This window comes from Cibotium barometz, chromosome 21 (genome assembly GCF_041138505.1).
Source record: "Cibotium barometz isolate CiBa-2024 chromosome 21, ASM4113850v1, whole genome shotgun sequence".
Classification (NCBI taxonomy): Eukaryota; Viridiplantae; Streptophyta; class Polypodiopsida; order Cyatheales; family Cibotiaceae; genus Cibotium; species Cibotium barometz.
In genome coordinates, this window is record NC_141066.1 from 14,704,487 (window position 1) to 14,717,367 (window position 12,881).

A 12,881-nucleotide genomic window follows, 5' to 3' on the forward strand; every position below is an offset into this window, starting at 1 on the left:
TGGAAGTCTATGTATGAGAGTGTGTGGGGGAAAAGAGTGTGTGTTTGCATTAGTACATGTGCATGTGTATACATGCGTGTGTGTGTGTGTGTGTAAGAGAGAGAGAGAGAGAGAGAGAGAGAGAGAGAGAGAGTTTTGACATTTGAGAGTGTGTGCATGTATATGTGAGAGAAAGAGGGTGTGCATGTGCATGTGTGAGAGAGAGAGAGAGAGAGAGAGAGAGAGAGAGAGAAAGAGCGCTTCTATGTGTGGGAGAGTGTAAGAAAAGAGAGGGAGTGTGTGCATGTGTGTGTGTGTGAGAGAGAGAGAGAGAGAGTTTCAACATTTGAGAGTGTGTGTGAGAGAGAGAGAGAGTTTAAACATTTGAGAGTGTGTGTATATGAGAGAGAGAGGGAGAGGGCCATGTGCATGTGCATGTGCATGTGTGTGTGTGAGAGAGAGAGATGGTTGTAAAGAGAGAATAGTTCTTTTCTTGGAACCTGGTCGGCAATGTGCGGGTGCAATAGAAAGTATGAAGGGCTTTGATAGCTTCAAAGGAGGGGAGAAAAGATTCCCCACAATACATAGTTGAGGGGGAAAAGATTCCCCCGTTACCCTTTCTGTAGTCCCCGTCCTAATCAACACCAACCATGCTCCTTCACTGCAGCTGTAGCAGTGTCTTCAAGCTACACTCCGCCTCTCGCGTCATCCTCTCACAAGCGACGGCAGCGCGATTGTGCACCCTAGGTTTATCCCGAAACTGCATAGCTACTCTTTTGTTCGCGCTACACTCCTCCTCTGCGCGATTTTGCACCCTAGGGTTGGGCCAAAACTGTATAGCTACTCTGCAGGTGGACCGTCCTTCTGTTCGCAACCCTGGTAAGAAGCTTCCTCTCTCTTATTTTCTGTTTCCCATGGTTTCTCTTGCTTCAACAGGGAAAATTGTGTAGGTTTTTGAACCGTAGCCACAGCCTGTGATTTGATCGAGTGATGGGAATTGATGATGTGATGTTTAATGGGTGGTAGAGGAGATGTTCATGTTGATGCTTATGTTGATTGATGGTGATGGTGATGCTTGATGTCTGATGGTTGATGTATGGATTGTTGACGATGATGACATCGACATGATTACAGTGGTGATGATGATCATGGTGGCCTAGCATGCCGCTTCTTAATCTGTATTTCCTCATTTTTATACAAATAAAGGAATTTTAGCTTCATAGCATGGGTACCTTATATGTTTGCTATGTATGGTGCACACCAGATTGAGGTTCGAAGCATGCTTACCGTGTGTGATGCAAATCCAGCCAGTTAGCTAGTTGGAGTATCTAAATGTCTGCTCCACCAAAGGATAGGATGCCATCATACCCACCTTAGCACTTGAACCATTTCAAAAATGGGGCCTTGATTTCATGGGGTTGTTTTTGGAAGCTATATATTTGAGATTGATACCCCTCTGACTAGATCTTAACCTAGGGAGCAAACGGAAAAATGCAGCCGTTGATAACAGTTTCCTTCTTCCTCCTTTCACCCCAGTTTCTATATTGATAGGGGTTCCCCCAAGGTATGTGTTTTCTGGGTCACACCCCTGCAGGAAAACTTCCACCAACCCTCTGCTATCTCTGAACATTAATTTTGTTCATTTTTGACAGGTCTGGCTTGCCAAGAAGACTCATGGAAGCTTGTAAAATGCTTTCTTACTCTTTCCCCTATTACTTCTGTTAGAAGTCATCTCCTGTCTATTTTTATACACCAGGGTTTTTCTTGTGGGTGTGCCCGCCCTTATGAGGTGTTTTCTCATTTTTCCCCACTCTCCGTATTTTTCTTTCATTTTTCCCTATTTTTCTGTGGCATGGGAGGCAGTCTAGTAGTGGCAAGAGGACCTTGAACCTGGCCGACTGCATCTATGGAGATTTTGGAAGTGGCCGACTGCACTGCATGAGTCGTGGACTACCTTGATGCTGGCCGACCCACTCTGCTGCTCTGCTGGCCGACTGTGGATTTTCAATCGTGGAGGTGTTTTGTGTCCTGTAGGCTGCCCTACAGCAAGCCGACTGCTGATGGGGGGCCATATAAAATGGCCCCCAGCTCCCTTGTCATTTTTGTATCATACTCGGGATCTTCTTGTGTATATAGAGCAGAGTTACACGCCTCTATCTCTCTCTCTCTTGTGCTGTGATTTTCTGCACTGCGTTTTGCTCTTGTGTTCCCAGATCTGGTCATCATCTCCGCTACGTATTCTGACATGGTATCAGAGCCTAGGCTCTAGATAGTTCTTGGGATTTGTGTGAGCAAGAGGGGGACTGTTGTGTTGCTGTTTGGTGGACTGTTTGGGACTGTTCGGGAAGAGGAGAAGCAAGAGAACGGCGGGCTGATTTGCTGGACAGCCACTTGCAAGTGCTAGTTCTTCTTTGTTCCCACCTACCCACCCTTTTCAGAGTACATCCCCGCAATGGCAGATCTGTTTGAGATGGCCGAGAGGCATGTGAAGATCCCGACACTCCCCACGTTCCCGGTGGACCGTCAGTTGGACGGGAACAACTACGGCATACGGAAGGTTATGATGGAATCTGCTCTGGAGTCTTACGACCTCGCTGATTTCGTCGTTGTTGGGGTTCCACGGCCGGAAGTAGAGGAAGGGGAGTTACCGTCGATCCGAAAGGACCGGGAGGCTCAGACACAGATGTGGGATCGTGTCAACGCCAGGGTCCGTTCGTTTATCTTTCTCAATTGCACACCACAGGTAATCAATCATGTAAAGCATATGACGCTGGCCAGAGGTATATGGCAGCATTTGGCCTCTCTTTACAACAGGGTATCGCCCATGAAGAGGATTTCCTTGGAAGTACAGATGCGGTTATGAGCCCTGCAAAGTCGTCGACGATGCGGGAGCATATTAACAAGCTACAGGCTCTTCAGCAGGAAGTTCTTCAGGGTGGGAAGGAGATATTGTCAGAGGACATGGCCATAACGTTGCTGTCACACTTGCTCTCTCAGTACTCAGCATTTTACTCGTCTTTGATTACCAGTGGCAGGCTCAGCACCATCACGTGGGAGGAGCTTGTGCCCATGGTCCTGGACCAGGAAGAACGATTCACGAACCCTTCTCAGGGTGGAGGTTCGGAGGCCTTAACCGGCCAACGGTCGAAAGGCCGTAACACGGGCAAAGGGAAGGCTTCGTTGGAGAAGTCCTCTGAGAAGAAGTCCGTTACTGACCGCGAGAAACTAAAGGCAGAGAGGACCTGTAATGATTGTGGCGAGAAAGGCCACTATTGGAGGCAGTGTCCCAAGCGGAAGACCGAGAAGGGTGAAGATTCCTCAGCAGCAATCATGAAGACTCCGGCTTTTGTGCACCTGGAGGTGGTGGACACCAATGTTTCATTTTCTTCAGGCAGGGAGGAGATTGGAGGACTCTCCGCAACGGATACTCGGGAGTGGATTCTAGATAGTGGTGCTTCCAGGCACATGACTCCTTCCCGTTCCGGTTTACAGGCAGGGAGGAGATTGGAGGACTCTCCGCAACGGATACTCTGAGGATGTTCTTTCCATGGGGACCTTTCGGAAAGCCAGGCAGGTGGCAGTTGATTACTTGCAGAAGGAGGTGCATACTCCAGGCTTTGTGGTTCCGGATTCAGAGGGGGTGGTTGACAGGTTTCAGAAGGCCTTGCGTAGTCTTCAACAGGTTTCCAGGACTTGTTTCTGCACCATCACAGGTGTTGATCCTTGCGAGCAGTTTGATGCCTCTTTGACTCAGAAGCAGAATGGTTCATTGATCTGGCTGATGGATACCAGATTGGACGGGAGCTTCCTGATGAGGCAGTTGAGCTCATGGTTGCAAATGACTCTTTGGGAGGCAGGATTGCGTTTCTTGTGGTTTCTGCGGCACGCGAAGGATCATGGACTCTTGTACACAGGAGGGGGATTGTTGGATGGAGTCTAACTCCATGGTTGGAGTGACTCAGTTTAGGGAGGAGATCAGGACACGAGGAGATCTACTTCAGGCCCAGGAGCAATTTTTTGGAGTAGTAAGAGGCAGTCATCTTTTGCCTTGTCGAGGACACAGGCAGAGTACCGGGCTGCTTGTGATGTTGCTTGTGAGGTGGTGAGGATGCAGAGGTTGCATTGCAGGTTTGGGATTCCACTGGAGGAATCCATGGTCATCCAGAGGCACTTTGTTCATGAACAGATCGTTGCTGATGACATCTTGCTAGAGTTCTGTTCGACAGAGGACAGTACGGTGGACCTCTTCACGAAGTCGCTATCTCAGGATTTGCTCAGGCGGCACCCCAGCTCCCTGTGGTTGGTTTCACAGCCAGGAGCTGAGAGGGGGTGTTAGAAGTCATCTCCTGTCTATTTTTATACACCAGGGCCTTTGTTGTGGGTGTGCTCGCCCTTATGAGGTGTTTTCTCATTTTTCCCCACTCCGTATTTTTCCCCCATTTTTCCCTATTTTTCTGTGGCATGGGAGGCAGTCTAGTAGTGGCAGGAGGACCTTGAACCTGGCCGACTGCATCTGTGGAGATTCTGGAAGTGGCCGACTGCACTACATGAGTCGTGGACTTCCCTGATGCTGGCCGACCCACTCTGCTGCTGGCCGACTGTGGATTTTCAGTCGTGGAGGTGTTTTGTGTCCTGTCGGCTGCCCCACAGCAGGCCGACTGCTGATGGGGGGCCATATAAAATGGCCCCCAGCTCCCTTGTCATTTTTGTATCATACTCGGGATCTTCTTGTGTATATAGAGCAGAGTTACACGCCTCTCTCTCTCTCTCTCTCTTGTGCTGTGATTTTCTGCACTGCGTTTTGCTCGTGTTCCCAGATCTGGTCATCATCTCCGCTGCGTATTCTGACAACTTCTACTATTATGGCCAGGTTTCCTTAGGGTGGTTTATCCACGTCCTTGCATGAGGACTCAGGAGTCAGAATGTTAAACTCACAACTCACTCAGTGGCATCTGCTGCTGGTTGGCACTAGGCCCTCCTGATTTCTGCATATTTGGTTTCCCCCCTTCTGGTTGGTCGGACCAGGGGGACTGCTGGTCTGCCTAGTAAAGGGCCCTGTTACATCCTTTTGAAGTATTCGTAGGCCCACAGCTCAGCCTTGACATTGGGTCACTTGGGCAGGCTGTTTTGGGCTCTTCAGGCTGCCTACAGACATCTAAAGCGGCTTCAAACCTGGCTGCTCCTGTCCACCTCCAAATGCACACATCTGGACAGCATCCACTTGACCTCCATTGACCATCTGTACCTGCTTCCGGCTTCCTCTTTAATATTTGTAGAAAATGATTATGGTAAGATGGCATGTTTAGCGGCTGTATCCGAGTTCCTCCAACATATAGCTGGAGGTGTGATTGCATAAGACCATACCTTCAATATCTGTTGAAGTTAACCAGAGTGTCTATGGGGTGTATTTAATTTCATTGGAAATGTAGCTGGAGTTGTGGCCACATGGTTAAGTTGCCTCTGCCAAGAGTTGGAGTATGTATGCTATATTGTGAAAGAGTGCGCATGTGTTTGTATGTGTGTGTGTGGGGAGAGAGAGAGAGAGAGAGAGAGAGTTCTACTTTTGTTTTGGGCGCCAAAATGGACTCATGAGACTAGAAATAATACATCATGAGTAGTGGAATTGTGGTAGAATTAGAACTGATCTTTCATGGAGTCAAGTGATTGTCCGAGAAGAACTACTCAGTTTATGATTGTGAACTCCTAGCAGTAATACAGGCCTTGAAACATTGGAAACATTTTCTGTATGGCCGTGACTTCGAGGTTCGCACTGACCATCAGGCATTACGCTGGATTCAGACAATGCCAAGTGCACAGTGGAGTGATCGACAACACCGCTGGAGTCAGATATTCCAGCAATTCGGTGGTATGATTGAGTACCTTCTAGGAAAGGCCAATCCAGTGGCCGACGCTTTGAGCAGGAAGGGACAAGTGTGTACGATTCAGACCACTAGAATTGATCTTGTTGGTATAGGACTAGAGGACATGAAGCACACGTACGCGGATTTCGAGGAATTCGGTACACAGTGGGAACAGGCATTGGATGCCACAGGACCATGCCATTTTCTGATACGCGATGGTTGGCTTTTCTACAAAGGCTGACTATGTGTCATGAAGTCATTCCGGGCAGCTCTTCTCCATGATGCCCATGACGCCATTACAGGTGGTCATAGGGGCATGAATTCGACTCTGGAGAAATTAGAATGGCAATACTATTGGCCAAAGATGAGGCGTGATGTGTTTACATATGTACAACACTGTGATATTTGTCAGAAGGTGAAAGCTCCTTGTGGAAAGAAGATAGGGTTGTTACAGCCCTTGGCAATTCCTAAGGGTCCTTTCCAAGACATTTCCATGGACTTTGTCACGAATCTGCCTCCCAGTCCGAGTAAGCGTAACAGTGCTTAACTATTGTTGATAGGTTTAGCAAATTTGTTATGCTTATTTCTTGCAGGGCCAATGTGACCGCCGAGGATGTTGCCCAGTTGTTCATTCGGCATTGGTACCCGATTGGCGGAATTCCTAGAACCATAGTGTCAAACCGAGATGCCAAGTTTACCAGTCATTTTTGGAGGGCATTGTTTGATAATTTTGGTACTAAGTTGAATTTTTCCAGTGCATTCCACCCATAGACAGACGGCCAGATAGAGATATACAACCAGCTGGCCTCTGATGTGCTGAAGTGTTATGTCCACGATCAGCAAGGTAAGTGGGAATCGTATTTGCCTTTAGTTCAAGATGTTTTGAATGACTCTTTTTCTCCAGCTATTGGCACGACTCCATATGAGGCAGTGTTTGGAAGACCTTTCCAGTCGTCGTTAACCAGGACTTCGTCTTCAGTACCGGAGGCGAACAGAGTGACGGAGTCTTACCAGGAGATTTTAGAGTCAGTAAAGGACAGATTGGCTAAAGCGCAAGAGACCTACACTCGACAGGCCAATAAAGACCGAAGGGATATGAAGTTTTCGGAAGGGGATTGGGTTTATCTTCGGATTATGAAGCAAAGATTGAAGCAGGTGGGCAAGCGATGCCCAAAGTTGTCTTTCAGGAGCTTCGGACCTTTTCCCATCAGGAAAAAGATTAATGAGGTGTCTATGCAATTAAAGCTACCTCCGAGTTGGACTATGCACGATGTATTTCATGTCAGTTGGTTAAAGCCATATGCAGGTCCACCCCCTTTAGAGCGGAACCAGACATTGTGGATGAAGCAAAGTTATGGTTCCAGAACAGATCCTTTTGCACCGTTTCAAGCATGTCGCCGGCCGAAGACTACGACAGTTCGTCACGAAGTTTCAGGACCGAGAAACTCATGAAGCGGTATGGCTCGACAAAGAGTTTTTCGAAGACTATCCGGCGTTATTGACGGATTATTTGGAGGCTATGCAGCTTCCGTCAAGTTAAGCAGAAGGGGATGTCACGTGCATCCCGCACTTGGATGCCATGTAGACATTTCTGTACAGAAGGTGCAAGACCTGGGATGGTGAACTGGTCCCATGTGAGCCCAGTCCGGGACGAGTCAGCCAGGGATCCATCTCAGTCGTCCGAGGTCAGGTGTGCATTGTCCTGCACATGAGTCCAAGGTCAGGTGTGCACTGTCCTGCACATGAAACAGTGCCGGTCCGTGCTGTGAGTCTCCCTCTAGAATGATGTCAGTGCTTCTGTGTATCTGGTATGGTACCGGATGCCAGATCGCTGAGTAGATAGTGGTTAGGACAAGGGGCCAGCCCATAGGGCTACCCCGGATCTGAGTGTGGGCATGGGAATGGTGGTGAACCCCCCCCATGAGGGCCACGAAGGCCCAGGCTGAACCCACCAGCCATGGAGGGGCTGTAGGACAGCCCTAGGGCAATCTAAAGGCAAAATTCAGGAGAAAACAGCCTTTGCATGGCTGAAGGGCAGGTATGGGGCAGCCCATACAGGCTGCCCAGCCCTCTTGAGGTTTGCAAAAGCTGTGCCCAGCCCTTTAGAATCAGGCGCATCACTTTCAGTCTGTTAGGGAAAAAGCAACATTTTTTGGGATTTAATTCAGCATTTATTGCTGAATTTCTGGTCGTGGGAGCATTTAATGCTAGCCGACTGCAGTAGCATTGGCCTACTGCTGTAGTTGAGCTAGTATAAATAGGATGGCCCATAATCCCATTCATTCATCTCATTCTCCACCAAGAGCTCAAGCATAAGAGGCTAGACAAAGCTAAGAGGGTGCTAAGCAAAGGGGTGAAGGATTCAGGTCAAGAGCAGGGTATTCCCAGCCAAGAAAAGGTCCAAGATTGCTGTATTTTCTTTCAGTTTTCTCATCATTCTAATAAAGCAAATACACCATCCGTGGTGGGGGCCCTACAAAGGGTAATTGGGACCCAATATTGTGTCCTCTCCATCTCTCCCTCTCCCTCTCTCTATTTTGTGCACATCTCCTTTCAGTTTGTGCATTAATTTTCCGTGGCGAAAAGAGTGCTGAATTCTGAGTATTGAAGTTACCGATTCTTCTCCGAAGCTTCCGCATATTACAATCTGTCTCCATCTGGCTTGCTGATCACTCCACTGGGCATTTGGCATCGCCTGGAGCCACTTAAGTGCTTGGTGGTCTGTTTTGATTGTGAGAACTTGTCCATAAAGAAAAGGCTTCCAATGTTTGAGTGCTGTGATCACACCCAAAGGGTCTTTGTCATAAACCGAATAATTCCTTTTGGCAACATTCAACTTTCGACTGTAGTAGGCCACGGGTCTATAGTGCCAATGGCTACATTGTTGGCATTGGTAATGACCTTGAAAGGTTCATCCCAAGATGCTAAATTTAGAACAGGTACTCTTGAGGCTACTTTCTGGAGTGCACGGAATGCATCGAGTGCCTTGCTTGTAACTGTGACTTTTTGTCGACGTGTTTTCACCCCCTTGAGCAAGTCGGCGAGAGGTGCTGCAAGGTTGGAAAACTGGTGAACATGTGTACTGTAGGCTTGGCAAAGACCCACAAATGAACAGATCTCTTGGGCAGTCTTAGGAATGTCTCAATCCAAGATCTCTTGAACTTTTGTGGGGTCCAATTGAATCCCGGAGGAACCGGTGATATAGCCCAAGTATTGAACCTTTGTAACACCGAAGATAGACTTTTTGGCATTGATGTAGCGTCCATTATCTCACAAAAGTTGCAAGACTTTCTCCACATCTTTCTTATACGGTACTGCAGTGGTGGTTGAAAAGATAAGTATGTGTCACCATTTGGTCCCTTCACCAGTCTTTCACACACTGAGCATAGCCAAGGTGTGAATGGGGATTTTCCACAGAAGAAAGCTGAAGCATTCACTTGCAAAGTTTAGCCTAAAAGATGGCAATACAGCATGTGCAACATGAGTTATTCATCAAAGTGACTTATCATGTTTATAAGTCAGTGTTTTCACACATCATGAATGAAGGGCTGGTCTATTATTATTATTGTTCCGGGTATTCCCCTACTGACTTGTGATAGTGGTATCAGAGCAAAGGCTTTCTCGGAAGCAAGAGGCTTCCTTCCAACAATGAGAAAGAGAAAAGATCAGAAGTGGGGACTACATTGAACAACAGTTTTTCTATTGAGCTTATGGAAGCAGTCATGAGTTTTTCTATTGAGCTTGTTCTAAGGATTTATGGATTCACAGACTTTATCCTCGGAATATGGAGTTGGTTATATGTGCTCGTGGTCAGCACTTTTTCCATATAGATTATTGTGGATTATAAAGCAAGCTTATGAGCAAGCTATATTGAGCCTTATCTCAAGATATCTTATGCGTATGCTGCAGAGATATTTCTTTTGGCTTTGGCAAGAAAAGCTAAGTATACTTTGAGTTTTGCAAAGTCGCTGCTTTTTTGCAATTTAAAGTGTTTTTGGACACTTAACCCTTGTATGCATGTACAAGGAGAATTGTGTGTTGTTTGTTTGCCTTGAACTGTTTCAAGTAAACATTATGGTTGAATAGCCTACTTTATATGGTTTTTCTTAACGGATACGTCTAAGGACTACGAACAAAGTTTATGGCATATCTTTGCTCGAGGATTTGTACATATACGATGGTTTGGCGCATCTACATAGTTATTACTGGTTCAGTGATTCTTGGGCTTTATGTACAGCTCTTTGGCTCCTTTTGCTTGGATGGAGTATGTTTTTGGCAGCCCAAAATATCAACTTTTGTGCTTTTCCCAAGCTTGTTGGCCAAGTTACAAGTAGGCACCTCCTTTTGTCCACCTGTCCATGCCATAGTTACCGCGGAACGGCGTTCCGCCTTCCTGGAACGTTGGAACGCCGGTCTGGAGCATGCCGCGTGCCCGGAACGCGGAACGTGGTCTAGAAGCGGAACGTGCCGGAACGGCACTCGGAACGCCGGAACGTAGGGCGGAACGCCCGTTCCGGGCGTTCCGGCTTGTGTGCGTCTGCGCGGCGGCGGCAGCGGCGGGTCCTTTTGCTGCTGCGTCTGTTTTTTTGCTCATTTGCTGAGCCTGCTGCCTGTTTTTTTCCTCATTTGCTGAGCTTGCTATGCCTGAGTGCTCTCCCTACCACTCCACCCTGGTCCCTTCCCCTTGGCTGACATGTCATATGACGTGGCGTTCCCCGACGTTCCCGATCTGCTCCCGTTTCCGTTCCCGCTCCTGTTCTAGCATCCGACGTTCCCGGAACGTTCCCGTTCCGCGGTAACTATGGTCCATGCCCAAAATAATAATATGTCTAGCCCTTAATTAATGATGTGTGAAAACACTCACTTATAAACATGATAAGTCAATTTAATGAATAAAATCCCATGCTGGACATGCTGTATTGCCATCTTTCAGGCTAAACTTTGTCTATGAATGCTTCAGCTTTCTTCTGTGGAAAATCCCTGTTCACACCTTGGCTATGCTCAGTGTGAAAGACTGGTGAAGGGACCAAATGGTGACAGTATGTCATCAAGAAATATGAGAACACACTTACCAATGAGCACCGCGAAAATCCTGGACATTCTTTTATTGAAGGTTGTCGGTGCGTTGGTAAGCCCAAACGGCATGACTACGGACTCGTAGTGGCCACGCTCTATTCGAAAAGTTGTCTTTGGAATGTCAGCTTAAAAAATGCGGACCTGATGGTAACGACTTTTGAGATATATTTTAGTGAAAAATTTTGCACCGTCTAAACACTCCAAAACGTACTTAATCTTGGGGATAGGAAATTTTTTCTTAACGGTGAGTTTGTTTAATGCCGTGTAATCTACACAAAGACGTGTAGACATGTCCTTCTTTTGGACAAATAAGATGGGTCCAACAAATGGGGAGGAAGATGGCCGAACGAAACCGGCTCAGAGGAGCTCAGATAACTGTTTTTCTAGCTCGCCCTCTAAAGTCTTGGAAAGACGATAGAGAAACTTGCTAGGAGGTTCGGAGCAAATCGATATGATGATCCTCAGGACGAGGAGGTGGGAGATCCTTCCTAAGCATAATGTCTTGATGTCGAGACAGGAGGTTTACCAACTGAGGGACTGAAGATGAAGATGAGACAGCCACTATTGATGAGGTAGAAGTAGTGTGAGCACGAACATAAATCAATGCTCCTTCCGCTTCCTTGCGGATAGCTCACCGGGCCTCGAGATGAGAAATCAAAGGAATACCAAGAATGCTCCTATCCCCACGAATCATGACAGGCTCAAGAAAACCTTTACAGGTAGTAAAAGTGTCCTGTCTCCAATGGGGAATGGGTCATACTGGCGAAACCATTGGATTCCTAAGATCATGTCACACCCCAAAGGAGGCGAGACAATGAAATCTTGCTAGAATAAGGCCTTTTGAACTTGAAAAGAAAACTGTTGTGCCTTTTGAGATATGTGGGTGCGGAGACCATGTATAAACAATAATATGTCCAACCCATCATTAATGATATGTGGGTGCGGAGACCATGTATAAACCCACCCACATCCACATGATAGGGCACTAAAGTACGACTCATTTTGTTAGCGAAATAGGGAGAGAGGGCGTCCTCAAAACTACCCATGTCAAAAAGGACAACAAATTGGCGGTCCTTGGCAGAGCCATAAGCTCAGATCAGGCTTTTTTGTGTAGCTTCAGCCTCCTGCTTAGCATCAAATACCATGGATGGCATAGGATGCATAGAAGGTAAGAGTTGAACTGCGTTGGTGTAGGTAGGTGGTGTTGGAGGAGCAAGAGATGCTGTGGTGGCGACGACTGTGGAAGAAGGTTGCTTGGAGGCTTGCTCCACTTGCCTTTTCTGACAATCCTTCTTTTCATGCCCCAATGTATGACATAAGAAACAACGGTTCTCCGTTTGGTAGTTTCTTTGCTCCTCTTGAGGAAGATAACTTCCAGTAATGCTTGCTTTAGCCTTTTCCTCGGGGGTTTTCTTAGGCTTGGATTCCTTATGTCACATGCACTTTGCACTCAGTGCATGGTGACAAGATGGCTCATCATCAGAAGTGCAACAGTTGTACAGTTTTAGAACCCAATAGCATGATATTTGTCGTACGCCGTGACCCCATTGTACATCCTCAGTCCAGGATAAGTCAGGCACGAGCTACGTAGGTCATTCCTCAGCCTTAGTGGGTCAAACAGTCAGTCAAGTCCCTTAACCCACTTGGAGAGAATCATTCTTGCATGTAGAGTCAGTAGAAGCCTTAGGGTTTGCATCAAAAAGCACTCTGCATCTTGCATAATATGCATACATATGCCTGTGCATCATTTAGAACATCCCCAAAGCCTTAGGGAATTTACTGGGATTTATCTAGTATTTTTTCCATATTTATTAGTATTTATTTAGCATGATTTGCATTATTGGGCATTTATAAATATTAACTTTATTAAATGACCAACCTCCAATTAGTATAAATAGGCTAGCATAGAGCCTCTTTTCTCATTCAGTCTTCATTGTGCTAAGAGCTCTCCTCCTCCTTGCTTTC

The 12,881-nt window shown here is 46.9% G+C and overlaps 1 protein-coding gene across 2 annotated transcripts in view; it reads left to right on the top strand.

The window, feature by feature from the left end:
• Positions 1 to 505: 505 nt before the first annotated feature.
• LOC147626886 (uncharacterized) overlaps positions 506 to 12,881 on the top strand; it is a 53,267-nt gene continuing 40,891 nt past the window's right edge. The window contains exons 1-2 of one of the 2 annotated variants that reach the window (XM_086815429.1): positions 506 to 726; positions 799 to 858. In XM_086815429.1, the coding sequence (XP_086671555.1) occupies positions 630 to 726; positions 799 to 858 (157 nt within the window). In that variant the 5' untranslated portion in view covers positions 506 to 629. Of the gene's footprint in view, positions 859 to 12,881 lie in introns of both variants that reach the window. The other variant, XM_086815428.1, reaches the window with a different exon arrangement.